The sequence below is a fragment of the Ammospiza nelsoni genome, chromosome W, assembly GCF_027579445.1.
Source record: "Ammospiza nelsoni isolate bAmmNel1 chromosome W, bAmmNel1.pri, whole genome shotgun sequence".
NCBI classification, from domain to species: Eukaryota; Metazoa; Chordata; class Aves; order Passeriformes; family Passerellidae; genus Ammospiza; species Ammospiza nelsoni.
Window position 1 is genome coordinate 13,391,994 of NC_080668.1, and position 27,122 is coordinate 13,419,115.

A 27,122-nucleotide genomic window follows, 5' to 3' on the forward strand; every position below is an offset into this window, starting at 1 on the left:
CTCAATACACCACCTTCATTGCAACGATTAATGCCAAGGACAACCGAGAGACGGCAGGTTCTGTCGCCAACAGGCTCAGAAATTATGAGAGTACGGTCAATGGTCCAATGCAGGCTCCTGTCTCTACTGTGGTTAAGGACCTCAAAGAGGAGATGAGGGAGGTGGTAAGGGAGGAGATGAGGAAGATCAGTGCAGCACCAGTGCAAGTCACAGGCCCCAGAGTAAGAGCCCAACTTCCCCCAGCTAAAGAGAGAGAGTACACTCCACGAGCTGACCTGTAGTTCTTCCTACACGACCATAAAAACAAAAAACATGAGAAGGTGGGATGGGAAACTCACTTTTGTCCTGGCAGCATGGGTGTGTCAACTTCAGGAGAGAAACACTCACCAAGGGAGTTCCACTAAAGTGAAGATAGCCTCAGCCTCACATGACCAATCTGCCAGGTATGATCTGTCAGAACCCCTTGAAGAAACTTGTAATATATATGCCCAAGAAAGAAATAATAATCAGGGCTAGAGGGGCCCTGCCTCTAGACAGGAAGAGGCACCGGAAAATCAGATCTTTTGGACCGTGTGGATCTGATGGCCTGGCACATCAGATCCTCAAAAATATGAAGCATTAGCTGATATTAGTGCACTGTGTATCCTAATGCCATCAGGACATATGGGGGCAGAACCTGTTTCCATTGCTGGGGTGATGGGGGGATCGCAGCAACTGACCTTGTTGGAAGCCGAGGCATGCCTGACTGGGAAAGAGTGGAAGAAACATCCTATTGTGACTGGCCCAGAAGCCCCGTGTATTCTAGGCATAGACTTTCTCCAAAATGGCTATTACAAAGACCCAAAAGTACTCAGGTGGGCTTTTAGAATAGCTGCCGTAGAGGCAGAGGGCATTAAGGAATTGAAAACCTTGCCTATGATGGTGTACCCTGACAGTATCAGGCAAATCAAGATGCCATTATCCCCATCCACAAAATGATCCCATGAGCTGGAAAGCCAAGGGGTGGTCAGTAAGGCCTACTCACCCTTCAACAGCCCCATTTGGCTTGTGTGCAAGTTTGACAGAAAATGGACAATGACTGTGGACTATTGTAGCTTAAATAAAGTGACTCCACCTCTAAATGCTGCTGTGCCAGACATGCTGGAACTCCAGTACGAGCTGGAGTCCAAGGCAGCAAAGTGGTACGCCACTATTGACATTGAAAACGTGTTTTTCTCCATTCCTCTGGTAACAGAATGCAGGCCTCAGTTTGCTTTCACCTGGAGGGGCGTGCAGTACACCTGGAACCGACTGCCCCAGGGGTGAAAACACAGCCCCACCATCTGCCATGGACTGATCCAAGCTGCACTAGAAAAGAGTGAAGCTCCAGAACACCTGCAGTATATTGATGACATCATTGGGGGGGGGGGGGAAACATGGCCATAAAAGTATTTGAGAAAAGAGAGAAGATCATACAGATTCTCCTAGAAGCCAGCTTTGCCACTAAAAAGAGCAAAGTCAAGGGACCTGCTTGAGAGATCCAGTTCCTGGGGGTAAATTGGCAAGACAGACAGCTTCAGATTCCCACTGAAGTTAGCAATAAAATCACAGCAATGTCTCCACTGACCAGCAAGAAGGAAACACAAGCTTTCCTAGGCGCTATAGGTTTTTGGAGAATGCACATTCCTGAGTATAGCCAGATTGTGAGCCTTCTCTACCAGGTTACCCACAAGAAGAATGATTTCCACTTCAGCCCTGAACAGCTTGTTAGCTTTTGCCCAGATCAAGCAAGAGATCACTCATGCAGTAGCCCTTGGCCCAGTCAGGACAGGACCGGAGGTGAGGAATGTGCCTTACTCTGCAGCCGGAAACAATAGCTTGTCCTAGAGCCTTTGACAGAAATTGCCTGGGGAGACTCGAGGTCAACCACTAGGATTCTGAGGCCAAAGTTACAGAGGGTCCAAAGCCAACTACATTGCAACAGAGAAGGAAATCTTGGCCACCTATAAAGGAGTTCAAGTTGCCTCAGAAGTGATTAACATGGAAGCACAATTCCACCCAGCATCCCAACTGCCGATGCTTGGGTGGATATTTAAAGCAAAGGTTCCCGCTACCCACCATGCCACTGATGCCACATGGAGCAAATAGATTGCCCTCATCACACAGCACGCCCATATTGGAAATCCAAATCGCCCTGGGATTTTGTAAATAATTATAATTTAGCCGGAAGGTGAAAACTTTAGTCTCACTAACAAAGAAGAGCAGGAACAAGTGACAGGGTGAAGATGCTCCACTGTACAACCAACTGCCAGCAGAAGAAATGCTACACTCTTTTCACTGACAGTTCCTGTTGCATTGCAGGAATTAAACGAAAGTGGAAAGCAGACATATGGAGCCCCACATGACAGGTCACAGAAACTACTAAAGGAGAGGGTGCATCAAGTCAACTTGCTGAACTCAAAGCTGTTTGGCTGGCCTGAGACATTGCTGAAAGAGAGAAGGGGCCAAAGTTATACCTTTATACAGATTCGTAGATGGTAGCCAATGCTCTGTAGGGTTGGCTGGAAAGAAAGGTGGAAAAAGGCCAACTGGCAATGTAGGGGGAAAACCAATCTGGACTGCTGAACAGTGGAAAGACATTGCTACCAGGGTAGAGAAACTACTTGTGTAAGCTCGCCATGTAGATTCCCCTGTCCCCAAGAGTAGAGCCAATGAGGAGCATTGAAATAACAAGCAGGTAGATCAGGCTGCAAAGATAGAGATGTCAAAGATAGACCTAGATTAGCAACATAAGGAGGAAGTTTTCCTAGCTAGATGGGCTCATGATGCCTCAGGCCATCAGGGTAGAGATGCCACCTATAACTGGGCACAAGACCAAGGGGTGGATCTAACCGTGGACAGTATTTCTCAGGTTATCCGTGACTGTGAGATGTGTGCTACAATCAAGCAGGCCAAGCAGGTGAAACCCCTATGATACCGTGAGCGATGGTCCAAATATAAGTATGGAGAGGCCTGTCAGATTGACTAAATTACACAGCCCCAGACACGCCAAGGCAAGCACTATCTGCTCACAGTGGCAGAAGCCATCACTGAATAGTTGGAAACCTACCCTGTGCCTCACGCTACAGCCTGTAACACCATCCTAGGCCTTGAAAAGCAAGTCCTTTGGAGGCATGGTGTCGTCATTATATTGCAAAGGTTTCGTATTGTTGTCTCCTTATTGCAAATATTTCATACGTCCTTGATGTTTCTCATAACCATCTCCTCTAAGCACTGACTCTTCCTTCTTCTCGCAGTAGCCAACTGACTCCAGTTCCCCTCTCAACTAACCAACTCACTCTTTTATAGCACTCTTCTCATTGGCTACAGCTGTGGCCTGTTAAAGTCAGGCCTGTTCCTAATCTCTAATAATTGGCTCAGCTGAAACTCCTTAGGGGCAAGATTACTTTCTATACTATCTTTCTTTTTCTTGTATTCTATCCCCCTACAGCATGGTACCCCTGAGAGGATTGAGTCAGACAACAGGACTCCTTTCAAGAACAGCCTTATCAACACCTGAGCTAGGGAACATGGCATTGAGTGGGTGTACCATATCCCGTACCATGCACCCATTGCAGGCAAAGTAGAGAGGTACAATGGACTGTTAAAGACCACCTTGAAAGCATTGGGCGGGGGATATTTCAAACATTGGTAGTAGTACCTAGAAAAGGCCACCTGGTTAGTTAACACCTGAGGCTCCACCAACCGAGCAGGCCATGCCCATCTGATCCCCGGCATACAGGAGATGGAGATAAAGTCCCAGTGGTGCTGAGACAGAGTAGAAATTCTCCAGAGTAGAAATCCATTTTGATTTAAGTGAAATGCACATCTTTTAGTCTGTGGTTAGAAAACATAGCTATTTAGCCTGACTGCAAAGCCTAGGCTCAGAGAAACTAATTCAATGAAAGACGGAGATAAGAGGGGGGAGACAGAGGATGATAAAAAATGACAGAGAGACTGCTGTGAAAGCAAGTCAACCTGACCTAAGAATTCTTTCTGATAAAGAAGAACAAGCAGCAAATGTAACGTGAAATTTGTAAAAATGAATATGTATGAACCTATTGTAAAATTGTATGCATATGTATTTGTGTTGTTATCTTGTTGTTGCATTTCTAAAGTCCCATACTGTCACAATCATATCTCTAAAGTCTCACACCTTCTCGGTGATACTTCTTGGGGACAGTTCTTCCCAGCTCTGACTTCTTCTCCTGCTTGTTGTCAGCTCAACCTGACTGGCCAAGCCCAGCCCCTTTTATCCCAGTTATCTTCATTAGTTACAGCTGCAGCCCAATTAAGGGCATTGCAGCTGCAGCCTATCAAAAACAACCAGGGCTTATCAGGGCAAGGCCTATATACAGATATTCAATATACAATACAGATATTTCACTAAGACTCCTACTATATATTTGAGAGAGAGATAAAAAAGAGCGTGAAGTTCCCAGAGGTACGCATGTCTTTTAAGGAGAGTAATCTCTGCTAGCGTCCAGTGCTGTAATAATAAACATAACAGCTTTACAACTTACACAGAGTTGTAGAGTTTTTGGCTATCTCCGCAAAACATTCTGGCAAAGCCAGCCAGGAGGAACCGTCTCTGTCCCCGCGGAGGCAGGGGAGAACAGACAGACTCCTAGGCGCGCCCCGGGATTTTCCTGGAGGAGCTCCGCTCATCTCGGCTTGCCTCCTGTGGAGACAGACAAGGACCTGCTACGATGTGGAAGATATGGTATGTATTGAGGAACCCCCGGGAGAAAAGAGAAGATAGGACGGCTGAGTAAGTCACTCAGAGACGTCTGAGTGCTTGGCCTGTGGTTGCATCCGATAGAGCAGCTAAACTAGAGACGGAGGTTCACTGTCTGATAGAGCAGACCGCTACCAACCCTGGGGGTGGGTCGAGTGAACCTGTGGATGTGTGTGTGTGGTGTCCGGACACTGTATCATTGTATGGTTAATGCATTGTGTAGTTAATGCATTGTGTTTGTAATTGTGCAAGTGCGTGGTGTACAAAAGGGAGTATATCTACAATGCAGGGGGGTTTCTACCTGCGACTGAAGGTGCTGAGTGAGGCCTGAAGCAGGGGCAGGCTGTGAGGGCAGGGAATGCCCAGCAGAGAAGTAGAGAAAGTAGTAGAGAAGCGTGAGTAAGGACGTTCATTGAGTAAAGGTGGTGAATTGTGGTGTAGATTGTGCACACTTTTACCGTGGCTAGATGAACCCAAGGGGTTCCTCTGCCCCAGTGGTTTCGACTCGACCCCTGAGAGTTTGTGAATCCTGTGAATTATTAGGTAGATAGAGGAGATGAATGAGTTCATTTAGAGGGGCTTTACCAGACTTCAGCTAGTACTACAGTAAGTCTAGACTGGGAACAACCTGCCGTAAAGGATTTAGAGTTCCCTGTAATAAACAGATACCTGCCACCTGGAGCTGTGTGTGGGAGGAAGACTAGAAAACTGCTGTGAAGCTCCGTGAAGAGAGGTTTAGGTAGAAGCAAGATAGAGCAAATAGAAGGAGGTAATAGGAACTAACCAGAGCAAAGAAGTTCCTCAGGCTAGCCCCTTGAGGTGCATCTTGGCCCACTGGAAGGAAGTCACCAGTAGAGGGGGCTCTGAGAATAAAAAAGATCTAATCCAATATTGCACACACTGGTGGCCATTGTACAAGTTAGAAGACGGAGCAAAGTGGTCACCCACTGGAACTTTAGATTATAATATACTGCTGCAGTTAATGTTGGTTTTAAGACGTGAGGCAAAGTAAAATATTTCCAGGATAGAAATCCATTTTAAATTAGGTGGAATGTACATTTTTGAGTTGAGTCTGTGGATAGAAACCAGTTATTTAGCCAGACTTCAAGGCCTAAGCTCAGTGAAGTTACTTCAGTGAAGGACAGAGATAAAGGGAGGGAGATAGAGGGTGATAAAAAGAGACAGGGACTGCTGTGAGGGCAAGTCAACCTGACCTCGGAATTCTTTCTGATAAAAAGAACTAGTGGCAAATGTCACACGAAATCCATAATAATGAATATGTATGAACCTATTGTGAAACTGTATGCATATGTATTTGAAAGGAGGATAAAAAGAGACCTGAAGTTCCCAGAGGTACACATGCCTATTTTGAGGAGAACAATCTCTGCATGCGTCCAGCGCTGTAATAAACATACCGGCTTTACAATATTCACAAAATTGTAGAGTACTTTTTCTTTTCTCTGCAAAACAGACGGTAAGGTAAATGGGATGAGGTTTCGTATGCTGATATGTTTTTTTTTTTAAGAAATCACCAAGAATAGCAAAAGGACTGTGAGATCAGACCGTCCTCGGACCTACTGGTCTTGGTCCTTGAAAAAGAAAACAAGGCAAAGAGAAGGCAAATCAAACGTTGTTGTTCAGCATGCAGTGTAAGACAATGGTGTATGAGATCAGACAAGGTTTATCATTCTAAAGAGCAAGAACGAGATACATTTGAGTAGATGAAAGCTCCTCCTAGGAGGACGGAAGTTGAAGTTGAAGATGAAAGAGACTTCCCCAAAAAGAAGGAGGACTCAGGCTAGGAAGGCACATCCACTAAAATCCACCCCCCTCTGACAGTCCAGTTGCATCTAGAACTAAGAAGCAAGCAGTGTTACAAGCCCCTCTGCGAAAGGCAGTGAGACCAGAAAGAGAGAGATTCATGATTAAAGTGCCATTTGCCACTCTTGATTTAGAGGCATGAGAAAACATTGCTGAGAATTATCATATTGATCCGATACTTACTGCCAAATGTCTACGATATGTTATCAAGCAACACAATCCAGATTGAGCTGACATCCAGTTACTACTGGATGCTTTCACTGAAATGGAAAAACAGCTGATCTTAATGACAGCAAGGACTTTGGCAGAAGATTACTACAAGAGCAAGCAGCTAGATGTAGAAGAATATTTCCCCCTCCAAGACCCAGAATGAGATCCTAATGTATCAGCAGAAGTAAAGAAATTAGCAGATTATCAAGAGTGGATAGCAACAGGGGTGGAAAGAGCTATTCCAAAACCCATAAATTGGTCTGCCTTATATTCCCTTAAGCAGGGGCTTTGAGACTCCATCTGAGTTTCTAGAGTGTTTAAGGGATGCTATGCGTCGTCATACATCATTGGATCCGGAGTCTGAGATAGAGATGAATCAACTAGTTAATTCATTTTTGAGGCAGTCTGCTAGAGATATTAGACATAAACTTCAGAAAATTCGAAGACCAGAAGGGAGAAATCTTGAAGTCTTGCTAGAAGAGGCCTAGAGGGTATTTAGTAACCAGGAAAAAAGATATAAACAAAGAATGAAAAAGTTGGTGGCAATAGTACAAGAAGAAAAGCAAAGAAAACACAACCAGAGACCACCCAGACAAGGACCACCTCGGCTGGGCAGGAACCAGTGTGCAATCTGCAAAAGAACTGGTCACTGGAAAGATCAATGCCCAGAACAGAGACGAGGTGAGCAACAAGTGGCTGCACACGTACAAAACAACTGAAGAAGACCAGGAGATTCTGCCCCAGCAGATCCACTGGTTATAACAATGAGGCTGGAAAAAGAAAGGAAAAAAGTAGAATTTTTAGTTGATACAAGAACTACATATTCAGTTTTAAATAAAGCTTTAGTACCTGTAGAAAATGATTATGTTGTAGTGCAAGGGGCAACTAGCCAGTCTGAAAGAGCATATTTTTGCAAATCTTTAAGGTATAAATTGGGAAAACAATAGACTATTCATAAATTCTTGTACATGCCCAATTCACCAAAGGCACTTTTAGGCAGAGATTTATTAGAGCAGTTACAAGCAACCATTACATTCAAAAATAGAGAAGTTACTCTAGAGGTGAATGATCAAAAGTACATAGAAGTATTAAGTTTAACCTTAACAGCTATTGCAATCAAAGAAGAAATTGATGAAGAGATACTAAGTCAAGTATTTCCTGAAGTATAGGCCTCTGATGTTCCAGGGAAGGCAAAAAACGCATCCCTTAAATTAATTAAACTCAAAGAAGAGACACAACCAGTGAGAATTAAGCAGTACCCCGTAAAGAAAGAAGACAAGAAAAGAATCAGCCAAATAAATGAAAATTTTCTGCAGTTAAGGTTACTGAAAGAATGCCAATCTGATTTCAATACTCCCATTTTACCTGCTCAGAAATCTGGTGAATCATACTAGATAGTAGAAGATTTGTATCCAGTGGTAGCCAATCCATATACTTCATTAACTTGTCTAACACCTGAGCTAACCTGGTTTACTGTTTTAGATCTAAAAGATGCCTTCTTTTGCCTCCCCATCCACAAAGCCAGCCAGAAAATTTTTGCATTTGATTAAGAAAGCCCTAAAAGTAGGCGCAAAACTCAGCTCATATGGTTGAGATTGCCCCAAGGCTTCAAAAATTCCTTCACTTTGTTTAGAGAGCAACTTGCAAAAGATCTACAGTCTTGCGAAGCTCCAGAAGAAGAAGGAAATCTTTTGCAGTACGTAGATGATCTTCTAGTAGCCACTCAGATGAAAGAAGCATGTGTAGCCTAGACGGTAAGCCTTTTAAATTTCCTAAGACTCCGAAGATACAGAGTATCAAAGAAAAAGGCCCAGGTAGTGGAACAGAAAGTAATCTACCTGAAGTACGAGGTGAGTGCTGAGGAACAGACTTTAGGGCAAGCTCGCAAAGAAGCCATATGCCAAACCCCAAAACCCCAGACAATAAAGGAACTCCGAACTTTCTTAGGCATGGCAAGGTGGTGCCGTCTGTGGGTTTATAATTATGGACTGCTCATCAGACCCCTCTATGCTCTTATTGCCGATAGAAACAGAGATCTTCAGTAAACAAAGGAAGCCACACAGGCCTTTCACTAGCTAAAGAGTGCCCTCATGTCAGCTCCAGCTTTGAGACTTCCAGATGTAAGTAAACCATTCTTTCTATTTTCCCATGAAAGACAGGGAATTGCCCTGAGAATACTAGCTCAGGACTTGGGTCCATACCAGAGGACAGTTGCTTACTTCTCCCAGCAACTAGACGCAACAACCAAAGGATGGCCAAGTTGCCTCAAAGCTGTAGCAGCAGTCGTGCTGAATATTCAAGAAGCACGCAAGTTTACCCTGGGACAAAAAATGACTGTGCTAGTGTCCCATACAGTATCTGTGGTACTAGAAGTAAAGAGTAGCCACTAGCTTTCACCACAGAAGTTTCTGAAATACCAGGCCATCATAGTAGAGCAAGATGATGTAGAGATAGTAGTGACTAATACTGTCAACCCAGCTTCCTTTCTCAGTATAAATCAAGGAGAAGCAGTACACCACGATTGCCTAGAGACCATTGAAGCTACCTACTCCAGCCCCCCAGACTTAAAAAAACACTCCTTTGGAAGATGCAGACCTGGTTCACTGACAAGAGTAGCTACATTGCCAATAGAAAGTGACATGCTGAGTATGCAGTCACCACCTGCAGAGAAGTAATAGAATCCAGAGTCTTACCAACAAGTACCTCTGCGCAGAAGGCCGAGATAATTGCCCTGACCCGTGCCTTAGAAATAGCAAAAAGAAAGAGAATAAACATCTATACAGACTCAAAGTATGCATTCAGAGTCGTACATGCACATAGAGCCATCTAGAAAGAGAGGGGACTGCTGACCTCACAGAGAAAGAACATCAAACATGCACAAGAGATAATCCAGCTTCTAGAAGCAGTTCAGCTGCCTGAAAAAGTAGCAATTATGCATATTAAAGCACACCAAAGAGTGAGCTCAGAATTAGAAGATGGAAACGAGCTGGCAAATAGAGAAGAAAAAGAAGTAGCAAAAAGTGAAATAACTACTGAAAGAGCCCTAATTCCAGATAGACAAATTTCCCTTGAAAGTAAGCCAGAATATAATAAGAAAGATAGAAAATTATTGAAGATCAAAGAAGGACGTATAACCAAGAAAGGCAGGCTACCGTTGAAAAGAAGCTAGTAATCCCTTCTTATTTATTATAGTCGCTAGTAAGAGAAGAACACCAGAAAGCACACCGAAGAAAAGATGCCCTATACACCTACTTGATTGAAAGAATCGTTGCTAGGAATTTATATGCCACCATTACTCAAGTAACCTGACAGTGTGATCTTTGCCTCCAGACTAACCCCAAAATACCCCCAGGCCAAAACTTGGTCAGATTGGGAGAGGCCATGGGCCTGTACAGCAGTGGCAAATTGACTTTTCAGAACTCCCAAGGAAAGGGGGGTATCGGTATTTACTAGTATTGACAGATACATTTTCAGAGTGGCCAAAAGCATTCCCCACCAGAACTGTCAAAGCTCGAGAGGTGACCAGAGTATTATTACAAGAAATAATACCACGCTTCAGAGTTCCAGCCACAATATCCTCGGATAGAGGATTACATTTCATTTCCAAAATACTGCAACAGATTAGTAGCCACCTGGGCATAGATTGGGAACTTCATACTCCATACCACCCCCAATCAAGCAGCCAGGTACAGAAAATGAATCATTTGATTGAGCAGCAAATTGTAAGACTGAAGCAGAAAGTTAATCTACCCTGGCCCCAAGCTCTTCCACTAGCACTATTGCAAATTCGAACTAAACGTCGAGCTAAAGAAAAGTTAAGTCCTTTTGAAATGCTTTATAGAAGACTACATAGAATACAAAAAGAAATGTCCACCCACATTAAAGAAGTAACACTAGCCACCTACATGGTGGCTTTAAGCAAAAAGCTCAGAGAAATTGAGAAACACATGGCTGGAATTTAGAGCAGAGAGTTAGATGAGCCAGTACATAACATACAGCCTAGAAATTATGTATATGTTAAGTCTCTTACAGAAAAGACTTTAGAACCACCGTAAGAAAGACCGTTCCAAGTGCTTCTCACCACCTTCACTGCAATCAAAATCAAAGAGCAGAATGCCTAAATCCATCACTCTCGAGTGAAGAAGGCCCCAGAAGCCCCTTGAGGAGTGACACCAAGAGACAATGAACTGAGATTAAAACTTACTCGGGGAAAAATGAATATATTGCAGTCGAGAGTAGTTCATACTTTCATTTACAGAATTGTTTTGTATGTAATTATAACTGAAGTTTTAGAGCTAGAGAGTACCTCTACCCAAAGTGATGCTAAATAGCCTTAGTCCCAAGCTTTTAATCAGTATACTGAATCCATAAGAGAACTTTCTGAGATAAAAGATTCAAACCTATCCACTGTAGTAATCCACAAGAATCAAGTATATGAAGAGCAAGAATTGCAAGAACAAAAACTGCAGACATTTCAAAAGATCAGAAGAGAAGAAATCAAAGTAAAGTGCCAAGTAGTCATTAAGACAGCTTATGAGAGACCACATGCAATTAGTGTCTCAACCTCTCCTGGTATATACAAACACCAGGAAGTTTGTGATAGCCTAAGTGATTCAGATGGTTAGTGTAATTTCACCTTGATACAACCTGTAAAAGTGACTTGCCTTTAGGCTCGAGATGCTATCAGACTCTCATTTAAATTTAAAGTAGACACTGCGCTTTTTACAACAGCAAGACTTTATACAACCCACACTAAGACTCAAATAGCTCCAACTCAATCCAAACTTGAACCTGAAGTGTATGAAATAGACCCCTATGTAGTGAAAAATGTGGCTGAACAACAACTGTTGTTCAATCCAGAATGGTCTCTCAAACGTGTTGAGTTGCTAATGCAAATTAACATCTCAAAAATCCAACCAGCCTGCTCCTCTTTCCTAAAAACATCCTTTGAGAGCTGAACAACAGTTACAAAGACAAGTATACCTCAAGAGCAGAATACGAAAAGATCTAACTGAGATATTAGAGACAAGATTAAGAGTTTTAAATAGAATTGTTTCAAAAATACTGATAAATAAACTAACCACTCCAGCAAGTAGCCTAACAAAATTGAAGCAGCCTTTAGTCATCTCCATTAGCATTAAGTACTAGCCAGTAGCAGATTTCCTAAGTACTGCCAAAGTGAGAAAAAGCCGAAGACCAAGACCACAAGTTAATAGTAGAAGCACTTAGTACAGTTCAAGATAATGTGTCTTTAGCTTTCAGTTGTATACAAGCACAGTTATAGATGCAAGCAACAGCAGCTCTGATCATACGGGAAAGGGGTGAAGGTAATTTTCCAACTGAAATTCAGAAAATTGTCCGAGATAATGCAATTGATTTTGAAAAGAAGTTTCAATCCTAGTAGACTATAGTAAATTTCACCTATGATCCTGCTTCTAATGTGGCCACTGCCTTTGTGCTTACCATACGTAATGCCACTGTTTACGTTATCCACCCCATCATTGCACTAGGATTAAACCATGAAAAAACAGTACTCTACCCTTCAGAACATAGAGTGTAAGCACGAAAAGTGAATGAAAAGTAGCACACAGTAAACTTAGACTCCTGCATTACTAGAGAACAAATGAGATTCATTTGTAAAAGCAATACTATTAATGCCCAAGATGTGTGTCTAGAAACTGAACTGAGTATTTGCCACTTCAAAGTTCATCCAGTCACTGACCAGAAAACTGTGCTCGTATATACTAGAAAAGAGTGTGTGTGATAAAAACGATGTTATTATGTCTAGTAGAAATCATTCTAATTTTTGTATTTGTAATTTTGTTAAGATTATCGAGTGTGATTTTTTTGTACTTAGACCCAGTGACATCCGACCAGCTGATTAAAACCAATTATACAATGAATCACAAACTATCACCTACCCCTATTGAGATAGGCTTTACATTAGTAAAACAATTAATTAAGCACCAAGACCTACTAGAGATCTTGAAAGAAATCCAATAAAGCAGAAAGAAAATGTTGATTACTGTCCAACATGGTACAAAAAATAACCAGAATTCTACAAAAAATAAAACAAAATGCATATCATCACTAGTAAAATGTGATCTTTAAGTAGTCACCAACTGCAAATAGAATCTTTAATAAGTTGTGTCATCCCATTGTAGTTTTGTTAATATTAGTTAGAATAAGTTTAAGATTATCCATTATATTGCTAATTTAGAATTAGAGAATACTACAGCAAGGAGCTGTGTTAACCTCCTTATCAAATGTACATAGTAAAGCATTGAGACTCTTATTGTTGTAAAGGTTTGCATTAAGTAAAAGAATTTACTTATTTTCCAGAAAAACGAAGAAATGAGACCAAGTAGAAATTCTCCAGAGTAGAAATCCATTTTGATTTAAGTGAAATGTACATCTTTGAGTCTGTAGTTAGAAAACATAGCTATGTAGCCTGACTGCAAAGCCTAAGCTCAAACTGATTCAGTGAAAGACAGAGATAAGAGGGGAGAGACAGAGTGATAAAAAGAGACAGAGAGACTGCTATGAAAGCAAGTCAACATGACCTAAGAATTCTTTCTGATAAAGAACTAGCAGCAAATGTAACGCGAAATTAATAAAAATGAATATGTATGAACCTATTGAAAAATTGTATGCATATGTATTTGAGACGGAGATAAAAAAGAACCTGAAGTTCCCAAAAGTGCATGTCTTTTAAAGAGAGTAATCTCCGCACGCGTCCAGCGCTGTAATAATAAACATAACAGCTTTATAACTCTCACAGAGTTGTAGAGTTTTTGGCTATCTCTGCAAAACAGTGCATGTCAGAGGTTTGTAAGGAAAAACTGTTTGGATCAATTCTGCCTCCAGTACAGACAAACCCATTTGCGGGGTTGTCTTTGCTCAGGGACCAGGTTGCACATGGTGGATAACGCAGAAAGATAGAACAACATGATGTGTATTTCAGGGAGATCTGATTGTTGGGTGAGAACTATGTGTAAATATCACTGTTTGCTGAATGTTACTGCCATTGTCTGTATACAGCTGTATACTGTATATATATGTATGTATATTGTATGTGTTTGTAGAGTTAGAATATATATTAGTTTTGGTAGTAAGCTGATGATATGGGGATAAGGGGTGGAATGTCCTGGGGTGACTTATTGATGCTGAATTATATTCCCATTCATTTGTTTAGTCCAGAAATAAGTTTTGCACCTTTAAGACTGGTTCTGAGAGCGAAGGGAGAGGCAGACAAGAAGTGCACAGTTTGTTTTCAGAAACTGCACTTGCTCCCTCACATTGCTGCTCCTGGACTTGTGTTGTCTGTGGATGGACAGACAGCGGGACAGAGCTCTCCTTTGTTTTTTAGTTAGTTTTTAACTAGCTGAGACAGAGAAGTTCCCTGGACTGTAGTTTTTATCTCTCTTGGAACTGTTTAAGCCTACTCTGGACTGAAAACTCAGAAGAGCACTGTGAGCTCACACCTGTGGCCCACTGGGCTGGGCCTGGGCTGCTGCATTTCCAACACCAGAGGGACTGATAAGAGACTGGGTGAGCCAAGCTGCAACCCCCAACAAGGACTTTCTGAGTTTGTCATTTCTTCAGATTGGGAAGAGGTTTTATTGTTTAATATTGTTCATTTTTGTGTGTGTGTGTGTGTGTGGTGTGTGCTGGTGAATGCTTTGCCTGTGAAATAAAGTTTTTTCCACTTTTCTCCAAGGAAACATTTTCCCGAACCGGTTGGGGGAGGGGCCACTTGAATTTGCTTTCTAGAGGAATGCCTTTGGAGGTTTTCTCCCAAATTTGCCTTAAACCAGGACAATTGATAAGGGTAAATAATTTGGTGAGGTGAAGTACCACAAAAAATGTGCTCACAAACCTTCATTTTTAGAAACCCAAATATTCTCTCCTTAATTGTTCACAATTCTGTGGTTCTGCCACTGTGTATTGGGTCTGACTGAGTGCTGTGCTTTGCATAAGTAGCTGGACAAATGTTGATAACAGACCAGTGTTTTGGCTTCTGCTGAGCAGTGCTGTCCCTCTGACATTCCTTCCCTCATCAAAGGGGATGGGAGTGGGCAAGATCCTGGGAGAGGGCACAACCAGGGTAGGTGACCCAAATTGGCCAAAGGGATATTCCATACCATATGATGTCAGCTCAGATATATAAAGCTAAAGGAGGAAGGGGGGGTATTAATGATTCTTCAGTGTTTGCCTTCTGGAAGAGCCATTACACATGCTGAAGCCCTGCTTCCCAGGAAGTGTCCGAAAATTGCTGCTGATAGGAAGTAGAGATTGACTTTTTTTTGGCTTTAGCTTATGCATGCACAGATTCTTGCTTATTTCTTTCCTTTCACTGTAATAAAACTTCCTTTTCTCACCCGCTGGTTGTTCCCCATCTTATTCTCTCCCATTGGAAAAGGGAGTGATAGAGCAACTTAGTGAACACATGGCACCGAGCTAAGCTCAACCTGCTACAGTCATTTTGGTGCCCAAAGAGGGACTTGAACCATAGACCCTCAGAAAAGGTGTGGCACATGCAGTTTTTTCTAGCCGGAGAAGAGGAGGAGGTGAGAACATGTGAGGGAAAACAACATGGCAACACCAAAATCAGTGAAGAAGGAGGGGCAGGAGGTGCTCCGGGCGCCAGAGCTGAGATTCCTTTGCAGGCTGTGGTGATGACCATGTGTCCAGGTTTAGAGCAAATTTGGGGAAGAATCCCCCAAAGGAGCTCCGGTGGGAAAAGCAGATCCAATTGGCCCCTCCCCCCAACTGGTCTGGGAGGGAAAAAATACCTCCTTGGAGAAAGGTGAAAAAAAAATGTTTATTAAACAATAAAACTAAAACAATATCAAACAATGAGACCCCGTGCCACTCTAAAAGAGATGACAAACTGAGAAAAACCCCGTCCTTGGGTTGCAGCTCACTCAGTCTCTGATCAGTCCCTCTGGTGCTGGAATTGTCGCAGGCCAGGCCTGGCCCAGTGGGCCACAGCTGCAGCTGCCGGTGCTCTCCTGGGTGTTCAGTCCAGAGCAGTTTCAAGAGGTCCAAACAAAAAGGAAAAAAAAAAAAACAGTCCAGGGAACTTCTCTGCCTCAGCTAGCTAGAACTAACTAAAAAGCAAAGGAAGAGCTCTGTCCTGCTGTCTGTCCGTCCGCAGACAACACAGTCCAGGAGCAGGAATGTGGAGGAGGAGTGCAGTGTCTGAAAACAAACTGCACGCTTCTTCTCTCCCCCCCTTCACTCTCTGGAACACTCTTAAAGGTACAAAACTTATTATTCAACATAAACAGAATGAGACTATTGGGGATAAAAGCATCATATAGTCAATTCAGGACACCATGGTGAAGCAGGCTGTCTCCCTGTAGTCCACAGGGGATGCAGAGATCCACCCACAGCCCATGGGGGAGATTCTTACACTGGAGCAGGTGGATGCCTGGAGGAGGCTGTGATCCAGTGCGAGACCCAGTGGAGAGAGGGGGCCCCTGCTTCCAGACTGAAGCAGCCTGTCCTTCGAGAACTGCACCCCATGGAAGAGTGACCCATGCTGTGGGAGTTTTGGGAGGACTCACGTTACAGCAGTTTTGAGAAGACTGCTGCTTGTGAGATTTGGAACCATGTTGGAGAAGTTTGCGGAGAACTGTCTCCCGTAGGAAGGGACTCCACAGTGTAGGAAGGGAAGGACTCCTCTCCATGAGCAGCAGAAAACCTCGAGTGATGAACTGACTAAAACCCCCATCCTCCTGTCACCCTGTGCTGTCAGTGGGAAGGAGGGAGGGGTAGGGGGAAGAAAAGGTGTTTTTAAAGGATTTTTTTACTTCTCATTATGCTCTGTTGTATTGCACAAAATAGTTTATTTAGCTATTGTTTTGCACTAGGTTGGTAATTTGCACTGAGTAGTATGTTTGTATCCTCATGAGATTCCCCTCTTATATCACATGGTCTTTCCTTCACCAAAGCCCCGGTGGTGGTGTCTCCTCAGGTTACTCCCTCCCCTCTCCCCTCCCATCACTTGTATCCCATTGGCTGTGTTCCCTCTTCTCCGCCCCCCATTTCCCTGGGTTTAAAATCTCCCGCCATGAGAGATTCTGCCTCTTTCCCCTCAGGGACACCACCCAGGCAGCTCCTATCCATTAATAAAGTGGGACTCAGGTCCCGAGAGGAAAGAGTGCCTTGAGTCTTTTACTTTTGTTCTTGTATGGCTGCGAGGGGCCAGGGTCCAAAGCTATCCAGATTGGACCTGAATGGCCCCAGAGATCAGCTTTACAATCTTCCTCTGATTTTATTAGTAATAAATTCATTTTGTACCTTTAGGTTGGGCCTGTTTTGCCCTTTGAGTATTTTCTCCTGGTCCTTAACTCCACAAAGCCTTCATTAAATTTATCTCTCCTCTGCCCAGCTGTGGCAGGGGAGGGTGAGTGAGCAACTTTAGTGAGTGCCTGGCATTTGGCCAGTGTCAAACCATGACACTATTATAGAGCTGGTCTGTTGTTGGTATGTTGAGGGGCACAAGACACATGATGGACTTTGGACCTGGTTAACATAATATTTGATAACAGGATGCCTTGGCAAAAGCAAATGGAACTTTGAAAATTAGACCTAGATTGCGAGAAGATTAAATCAGACAGGTTTACCAGAAAATCTCATTAAACTGTTCAGGCAAGAGATGTTATATGCATAAGTTTGTGTATGTGATTTTAATCTAATCATTGTAGTACACATTAGTAGTCTCCCTAAAATAGTATATGTGTTTGTATCCCACAAGAAAATCGGATTCTGATCACTGAATCAGCCTCCCCCTCTCTCTCCGTTGCTGACAGTCTGTGAGGTCTGACAAGTTGCTTTTTTGTTGTATCCTGCATTTGATAAGTTTTAATATTTTTCTGTAACCATGTGTTTTGCTTTCCTCTGGGATTGTTAATTTTCTTCTTAGTATGTGGTACAGTGCTGCGTTTTGTATTCAATATAATGTTATCAGAATTTTATAATCAGAATAATGCTGATAACACACTGATGTTTTGGTTGTTGCTGAGCATTGCTTACCCTGAGTCAAAGGCTTCTCAGTGTCTCATGTTCTGCTAGGGAGGAGGTGCACAAAAAGTTGGGAGGGAGCATAGCCAGGACAGGGGACCGGAACTGACCAAAGGGATACTCCATACCATAGAATGAAGCAAAGTAAAAATTTTCCAGGAAAGAAATCCATTTTAATTTAGGTGAAATGTAAATTTTTGAGTTGAGTCTGTGGTTAGAAATCATAGTTATTTAACCAGACTGCAAGGCCTAAGCTCACTGAAGTTACTTCAGCGAAGGACAGAGATAAATGGGGGGAGACAGAAGATGATAGAGAGAGACAGGGACTGCTGTAAGGGCAAGTCAACCTGACCTCGAAATTTTTTCTGATAAAAAGGAACTAGTGGTAAAAGTCACACGAAACCCATAAAAATGAAGATGTATGAACCTATTGTGAAACTGTATGCATATGTATTTGAGAGAGAGATAAAAAGACACCTGAAGTTCTCAGAGGCACGCATGCCTTTTCTGAGGAGAGCAATCTCCGCATGCGTCCAGCGCTGTAATAAACATACCAAGCTTTACAACTTTTACAAAGTTGTGGGGTTTTCTTCTTTTCTCTGCAAAACAAGAACATCATGCCCAGTATATAAACTGGGGAGAGGTGGCTGGGAGGAATCAATCGCTGTGGGAGGGACACACTGGACATCAGTTAAAGGGTAGTGAGACCTATTGTGCAATACTTGCCTTCCTTGGATTTTCTCTCTGTCTCCCTCTCCCCCTCCTTTACATTACGACCATTATTATTGTTATTATTATAATTTGTATTATTATAATGTTTTACTTTGTTTGAATTTTAGAACTGTTTTTATCTTAGCCCACAAGTTTTGCTTTTTTTCTGATTCTCCTCCCCCTCTCACTGGGGAGTGGAAGAAAGTGAGTGGCTGCATGGTACTTACTTGCCAGCTGGGGTTAAACCACAGCAGTTATTTTTGGTACCCAATGTGAGGCACAGAGGGTTGAAGTAACAACAGATCTGACCAGAGAGTTGTAAAAGAATTTTTTTAGAAGTATCCATCGTATTGGTTTAATAGTAGATGGTCATGCATGATGATGTTTGCTCTCAGAGTTGTAGCGCTTGTTCTCAGGGTTGTGTTATCTAATACCAAACTTGCAATATGTGTTTCCCATGGTGATGTTTATCTTCCATGGACCTGGACTGATTATCCTTGTGGTGTACTTTGTAGTACTGGCTTATGATATGATAGAATTGCTGGTCATGAAACTAATCTGGTTTGTGTACTCTGTGTTGTCATAATATCTGTATTTCGGGCGCCATTTATTGGTAATTATTAATAATTAAATTTTTTCCCTTTTCTTCCTGGAGACCCTACCTATTGAGGATCCTTCCTTTCTCTCTTCCTCCCTTCCTTCTTCCCTCCCTTCCTCTTCTCTATCCTCCAGTCTGATTACAGGACCACTTGAGAATTTTAAAGACTTTTTAATATCCTTTGAACACCCTTGAAACCAACCTGCTCCTTTTGCTAGGAGCCAGCCTGTTGCTAAATATGGTTCAGGTCTGATTTGAGGTTAAACAGCTGTTTAAGAACATTGTGGGAGCAGTGCCAAACACTTGGCATCCTGACCAAGATTAGAACAAGAATATGTTAACCCTAAGGGCCCTGCTAAATTGTGTGCTTGCTGAAGGATGCTATGGAATCTCATTTCTTGGCAGAACACTGCTGTGTGAGTGTGACTGTGTGGCTTATTGTGATTGAAAAGAATCACATGCATGGAAAGCTTGAGACATGTTTTGTGTGTTACAAAATTAACAGGAGGCCCTAGGGACCAATGAGAAGATGATTGTTTATCCGTAATGAGATTAATTTAAAGGGGGCTCGCCTAAGAAGTGAAGGGATTGAGAAGAGGAGAGAAACAGTTCCTGTCAAGCCCAACACCACTATAACACTGTATCAGTGTGGTTTTTTATCATCACCAGGGCATGTGATATATATATATATATATAATATTTAGGTTTTTCTTTGGATTTAAACTTGGTCATCAACAAACATCACCCAGAGATCTGTCTCTAGGTCAGATAGCTAGGAGTGGCAGGGTATGAGAAATAGTATGGGCCTAGGACAGTGGGCACCTCCAACATTTTGTAATTTCATCCCCAAAAAGGGCAGAATCCAGAAAAACTAGTAAGGCAGAACAAGACCAAGAGGTAACCCCTCAATCCTTTTCCTTGAGTAAGCTGCAGGATATACTAAAATATTTGAGCCATTATCCAGGTGAGAACATTTTGAACTGGAAGCTTTGATGCTGGGATAACAGGACTAACAGTTTGGAATAAGAGAGTAGGGAAGCCAAACAGCTGGGATCAGTTTCTAAGGAAACAGGTATTGACAAGGCAATTAAAAGAGGGACATGAGTCCTTAGCCTCTGGAAGTGACATCTGTCAAATGTGAAGGAAATGTACCCCTCCAAGGGAGATGTTATATGTCACCCAGGCAAGTGGATTACAGTAGGGAAAGGTAGCCAGTACCTGACAGAATTAGCCATGCAAGAGATTATTTGACTTTAACAAAGTGCAGTTACCCACAAATCAAGATGTAGTCTATTGGCCATGACCCATGCGACAGAAATTTGCATAGAGTGGAGAGGACATGAGGAAGTAGGATGGAAAACCTACCTTGACCATAGAGGCATGGGTATGTCAATTGAAGGGAAAAGCAATCACAAATGGGGGTTCTTCCAGGAAAGTTGCTGCTCCAATCTCCAGTGGCCAGTTCCACAGGCAAAGTAGAAGGGCTAATTTTACTCTTGATCCTATGAGAAGAAATCTCAGGAGAGGGTATTTCAAGGATCCAAAAGCATACTGGTAGGCTTTCAGTATAGCTGCCCTGGAAATTGAGGAGATTAAGCAGCTGTCTGCCTTGCCTGGTCTCTCAGAGGACCCTTTTGTTGTGGGGTTGCTGAAGGTCAAAGAATAATGGGTGACAATGGCTACCACAGTGGTGCACCAGTGGCAATATCGCACCAACCAAGACTCCTTGTTTCCCATCCATAAGCTGATTTGTCAACTGTGGAGCCAAGGAGCGATCAGCAGGACCTGCTCACCCTTTAATAGTCTCATATGGGCAGTGTAAAACTCTAATGGAGAATGGAGACTAAGAATAGATTATTGTGGCCTGAATTAAGTCATGCCACCACTGAATACTGCTGTAGTGGACATACTAGAGCTTCAATATGAACTGGAGTCAAAGATAGCCAAGTGATGCCACAATGGATATCACTAATGTGCTTTTCTCAGTCTCTTTGGCAGCAGAGTGCAGGCCACAGTTTGCTTTCATTTGGAGGGGCATCCAGTACACCTGGAACCATCTGCCCCAGGGGAGAAACACAGCCCTAACATCTGCCATGGACTGATCCAGACTGCACTGGAACAGGATGAAGCTCCAGAACACCTGAAATACATTGATGACATCATTGTGTGGGGCAATACAGTAGAAGACTTTTTTGAGAAAGGGAAGAAAATAATCCAAATCCTTCTAAAAGCTGGTTTTGCCATAAAACAAAGTAAGGTCAAGAGACCTACAGAGGAGATTTAGTTTATAGGAATTAAATGGCAAGCAATGTCTTCACCAACTAACAAGAAAGAAACACAAGATTTTTTTAGGTGTTGTGGGATTTTTGAGAAATCACATTCCAAATTGCAGTCTGATTGTCAACCCTCTCTATCAAGTGACTCTGAAGAAGAATTATTCCAAATGGGGCCCTGAGCAACGATAAGCCTTTGAACAAATTCAGCGGGAGATAGTTCATGCAGTGGGCCAGTTTGGACAAGGCAAGATGTAAAAAATGTGCTCTACATGGCTGCTGGGTGAGAACGGTCCTACCTGGAGCCTCTGTCAGAAAGGACCAGGGGACACTCAAGGTCAATGCCCAGGCTTTTGGAGTCAGGGATACAGAGGATCCGAAGCCTGCTGTACTCCATGAGAAAGAGAGATACTGGCGGCTTATGAAGGGATTTGAGCTTCTTTGGAAATAATTGGTACTGAAGCAGAGCTCTTCCTGGCACCCCAGTTACCTGTATTGGGCTGGATGTTCAAAGGAAGGGTCTCTATGCATCATGCAACTGATGTTACATGGAGTAAGTGTATCACAGTGATTGAAGCTCTAATAGGAAAACCAAGTAATTAAAGAATCTTGGAAGTGATCATGGACTGCCCAGAAAGCAAAGATTTCAAAATGTCACCAGAGGAGGAACTGACACATGCTGGAGGAGATCCACTGTATAAGAAATTACCAAAAAGTGGGAAGTAAAATGCCTTCTTTACTGATGGGCCCTGTCAAATTGTAGGAAAGCCATTCACTTAAGAGTTGGACTAGATCCTTATGGGTCCCTTTCAACTCAGATTATTCTGTGATTCTGTGAAAGCATCAGAGATGGAAGGTAGCTATATGGAGTCCCGAATGACAAGTCACAGAAACTGCTGAAGGAGGTGAATCGAGTCAGTTTGCAGAGTTGAAAGCCATCCAGTTGGCATTAAACATTGCTGATCAATACTTTTTGTGCTGTTTCCAATGTTGTCTTGCTGTTCTTTCATGGAGCAAGGCTGACATCTAGTGTCTTTTTCCGGGTAATCTGTTAAGTAGGGGGCTCTGTTACTTCATCAGTGTCTTCATTATGGTCTTCATCACCTGTCCTCTAGATGACTCTTCCATGTTGGCAGCTCCCAGTTCATGCATAATTTACTTCTGCTGACCTCTACTTTCTTATCTTATTGTTCTGTCACTACTAAGACACTAGATTTATCTTTAATTAAAGACAACCCAAAACTCCTCTTACCTAAACAATTCTTTATTGAATTTGCTTCCTTAGCTGAACAACCCTCTATTGGTTTTCTGAGGTGTATAGGTCTCTCGAGTTATTTCCTGCAGGTGCAAGCTCAGCTGTTCCTTAATTTTCTCGGGAACTTTATCTTGTTCTACTGACACTAAGTTAAACACACATTTAAGCAAAAATGGCTAAAATTAAAAAGCTCCAAAAGCCATAAATTCCTTAGTCAACTAGGGCACAGCTCCTTACAAAGTTCAGGGGACCACAGGATTCTTGGCTGAGATAAAACTCCTTTTCACTCATTTGGGAGAAGAGATAGACCCCCACCTTTCTTCAACCTCCTTTCAGAGAGAGTGATAAGGTCTCCCCAGAGTCTCCTTTTCTCCAGGCTAAACAACTCAAGTTCCCTCAGCTGCCTTTCATAAGTCTTGCTCTCCAGACCCTCCACCAGTTTCATTGCCCTTCTTTGGACATGTTCAAGCACCTCAATGTCACTACTTATTGTAGTGATGGTCAAAAACTGAACACAGTACTTGAGGTGCAGCCTCACCAGTGTTGAATACAGGGAGACAACCACTTGCCTCCTCCTGCTGGTTACACATACAATCCAATACGGTCCAATACAATCCAGGATGCCGTTTGCTTTCTTGGCCTTCTTGGTCACATGGGCATACTGCTGGCTCATATTCAGCCAGCTGCCATCCAACACATCCGTGTCCTTTTCAGACAGGCAGCTTTTGAGCCACTCTTCCCCAAGTCTGTAGAGCTGCATGGGGTTGTTGTGATCCAAGTGCAGGATCTAACACTTCACCTTGTTGAATCTCATACAAGTGGCCTTGGCCCATGTTTTGGTTTTGTATTGGAGCTACCCATGATTTATTTTTTAAGAGAAACTGCTGAGAGCTTCTTCTTTGCTTAGCAAAATTAATTGTTGGTTAGTTTTAAGAATAGGCATATTAATAGCTAATTAAAAAGTAGATCTGCCTCTGTGAGATTCACATTTTAAAACAAACAAAATTTAGGAATGTTCTTTTTTTCTTCTGACTTGGGAATAGGTAACAAGGCTGGCCCAGCCCCCCGGTCTTGGCTGGGTGGACTCTGCCACAGGGCTGGGCTTTTTTCTGGGGAGCCTGCTCGGCCCCATCCCAGCTGGGCTGGGCCCCAGTGTCTGAAAGGCAGGGAAAGGGGAGGCTGCAGCTCTAACATCTTGCCGCTAGGTCGCTAGGTCTCCCCCTCTCCCCCACAACATGCCAGCACGGCCGCCACACAAAATTATGCAGCTGTGGCCAGAGGCGGCCCTGCTGCCCACACAGAGAGTGGCTCTGTTGCTGGAATTGAATGCAGCAGGGGCGGGCGACACAGTCCCCCAGTGCAGCCTCAATGCAACTGCTTCAGCTGCCACCTGACAGGGATCACGTAACTATTTGTAGGCCCCAGGTGAGATATTAATTGTTTCAGTGCACAGATAAGACTTAGAGACTTCCAATCCTCCCTCGGGTGAGAGAAAGGGACAGAGTAAAGGCATGTAGAAGAACAGCATGAAGACACCAAGGTCAGTAAAGAAAGAGTTCAGACCAAGATAAAAAAGAATGAGATGTCAATCTTGGGCTGAAATCTTCTTGTAAGGCTATGGAGAAGAATGTAATTGATTCATGAGACTCTTTTTCTCTGTAAGTCATTGAAAAGTGTGGGGAGATGAAGCGTTCAAATTGTAGATATGAGCAAAGGCATCTATGCTGAAGCAAGTAGATGTTAAAGTACCTGTGATCTCATGAGAAGTTTGAACAGAAAGAGAGAAGAGTGATGAAGACACTTTGCCCCCAGGGAAAGAAGAAGACAACCTCTATTCCCAGAGATAAAGATGATCTCAGAGATAGATAAAGAAAATCTTTGCTCTTGAACAACTCATCCTTAAAATAGTACCCCATAAGTTGACATAGCCAATAAACACAGCTGTTGGAAAGCTGTGAAAAATGAGAAAGACTTCATGACTACAGATTCCTGGATGGCTGCTATTTGTGGAAATTAAAAGTCACGAGAGAACTGTTTTCTTGTGGAGAAATCTCCATAACATGAGAGACTCCTCTCCTTAAGTAAACTGAAAAAAAAACTATTCTAGAAGTGATAAACTAACTAAATTGTTTCTTTATCTTGTTAGTAAGAAAGAAAAGATTGTAAGGGGAGGAGATGTGTTCTAGAAGTTTTATTCTAATTCTTATTATTCTTTCTTTTAGTTCTATTAATAAAGTTTTCTTTACACCCTTTTAAAGTTTTAAGCCTACTTTGCCTTCCTCCTAATCCCATCTCACAGCAAAAGATAAGTAAATAATTCTAAAAAGTACATAAGCATTTAGCCAGCACTGAACCCATCACATTAATTAGTGCATTAACCAAAAAAACTCAAATTAGCAAACCAAAACCACTACATGAAATTAGTATTTCTGCCCAAAACCAAACTAGAACCACCACATCCCATCAATCCAGCCTGTCCAGATCCCTCTGTAGAGCCTTCCTACCCTCAATCAGTTCAACACTCCCACCCAACTTGGTGTCATCTGCAAACTTACTAAAGGTGCACTCAATCCTCTCATCCAGGTCCTTGATAGATATTAAAAAGAATTGGCCCCAATATGGAGCCCTTGGGAACACCACTTGTGATCATCAGCTAGCTGCATTTGACTCCTTTCACCATAACACTTTTGGCCTGGCCATCCAGCCAGTTTTTTACCCAGCAAAGAGTATGCCCATCCAAGCCACAAGTAGACAGTTTCTCCAGGAGAAAGCTGTGTGAGACACTGACAGAGGCTTTACTAAAAGTCCAGGTAAACAAAGTCAGCGGGCTTTCCCTCATCCACTAAATGGGTCACCCTGTCATAGAAGAAGATCAAGTTGGTCAAGCAGGACTTGACTTTCCTAAAACCATGCTGACTGGGCCTGATTGCCTGGTTGTCTGTGGAAGGGGCTAGCAGCGGGCCTGTTAGCTAAAGGAGCGAGAAGTAAGAAGAAGCTGATAAGGAGCTTTCTCCAAGGCCGTAACCAAGGAGATCGAGAGAAGAAAGATAAGAGCATTCTGCAGCTGGATGAAGCATTTTTGGAAAGTTAGGTGGAGTCATTGTAACTTTTCACCAATAGCATGGTATTGACTTATTGTGGCCAATAGTTAAGGTAGAAGAAGGGTAAACAACTGGAAAGTGTATAAAAGATCAGCCATTTTCACTAATAAAGTGTTGCCAACTGAGACTGCTTGTGGTCTCTGCTTTATGTCCTGACCGCCTAGACTGTGACATTTTGGTGACAGCCGACATGATAAGAACATAGTTGGTGGGGGCCCATACAGGGTCCTAGCACTTGGCAACCGTGACCCACTGGGACAAAGTGGGGGAGGCGGCGTTGGTGCAGCTGAGAGTGGCAGGTGGAAGCCACAGGGAGGTCCGGACCTGATTCCCTCCAATCAAGACACCTGGAAGTAGGTGAGCCACAAACTAGTAATAATGGAACAAAATTTATTTAAAGAGGAAGAAAATGTTCTGTCTACATGGAAAGTTTTGTTAAGAAATAAGGGAATTAATACGTCAGACTATGCACTTCGTAATATATTGCTGTGGGCTAAATCACAGAATTTTGGCACTGATACCGACACAGCATTTAGTGTTAAGGCATGGAAAAAAGTTGGGGACAGACTTTGGCAAGTCATTTGAGTGGGACATAAAACAGTTGTTGATCTAGCAGTTACTTGGAACTCGCTCTTTGAGGCATTAAAGGAATGGAAAATAGAGAGAGAAACGGAGCAAGATGCAGACAAAGAGTTGGGGCTGAAAACAGAACCTGACGGGGGGGCTGAGGCAGAGGGGGCCTCTGAGGCAGAAGGGGCCTCTGATGGGGAACTTGGTGAATCTGAAGAAAGTCCAGGTGCCATGGGAGCTACCTGGCACGCTGCCAAAGCTTCTGGGAAAGCTGCCAAGGCTTGTGGGAAAGCTGCCGAAACTTCTGGGCAACCTGCCCTAGCCTCTTCTTATCAGACCCCTAAGCCTCCTTATCTCACACCTGCACAGCAGCTCGTGATGGTGCCTGTATATACTACACCACCACGTCAGTTAGCTGAAATGTCTCTAGCAGAGAGAGAAACCCAGCCATCTGCCCCCCCGCTTCCCTCCTCTCTGGTCCAGCCGTCCACCCCCCGCTCCCCTCTGAGCGGCTTGAACAATCTGCAAGGCCGTATCCTCCTTTACCTGACAGTGACAGCAACAGCGAATCAAGTGATGAGTCGCCCGCAGTAACACCTGAGTTGGGGCAAGGAGCTCTGGTCCCTTCATCTCTTAAGAGCTCTAGCCTTACTGCCCCATGGACTTTGCCTCCATGTCAAGTAACTGTGCTTCCTCGACACCCTCAGGAATTTTGGGAATTTGTTAGGAGGAAAGCAGTTGAAGAAAAGAATTGGGACATCATACAAAGGTTAGGTGCTCCAAGAGTACCTCAGGA

General features: G+C 43.1%; 2 protein-coding genes across 5 annotated transcripts in view; both read right to left on the reverse strand.

The window, feature by feature from the left end:
* The window catches only part of LOC132086212 (uncharacterized), a 308,574-nt gene that overhangs the window by 159,938 nt on the left and 121,514 nt on the right, over positions 1–27,122 (reverse strand). The gene's annotated exons all lie outside the window — the stretch shown is intronic.
* The window catches only part of LOC132086213 (protein FAM219A-like), a 211,622-nt gene that overhangs the window by 28,873 nt on the left and 155,627 nt on the right, over positions 1–27,122 (reverse strand). For 2 of the 4 annotated variants that reach the window (XM_059491699.1, XM_059491698.1), the window contains exon 3: positions 4,200–4,240. In XM_059491699.1, coding sequence (XP_059347682.1) covers positions 4,200–4,240 — 41 coding nt within the window. Of the gene's footprint in view, positions 1–4,199; positions 4,241–18,544; positions 18,571–27,122 lie in introns of all 4 variants that reach the window. The other 2 variants (XM_059491697.1, XM_059491696.1) reach the window with 1 other exon arrangement.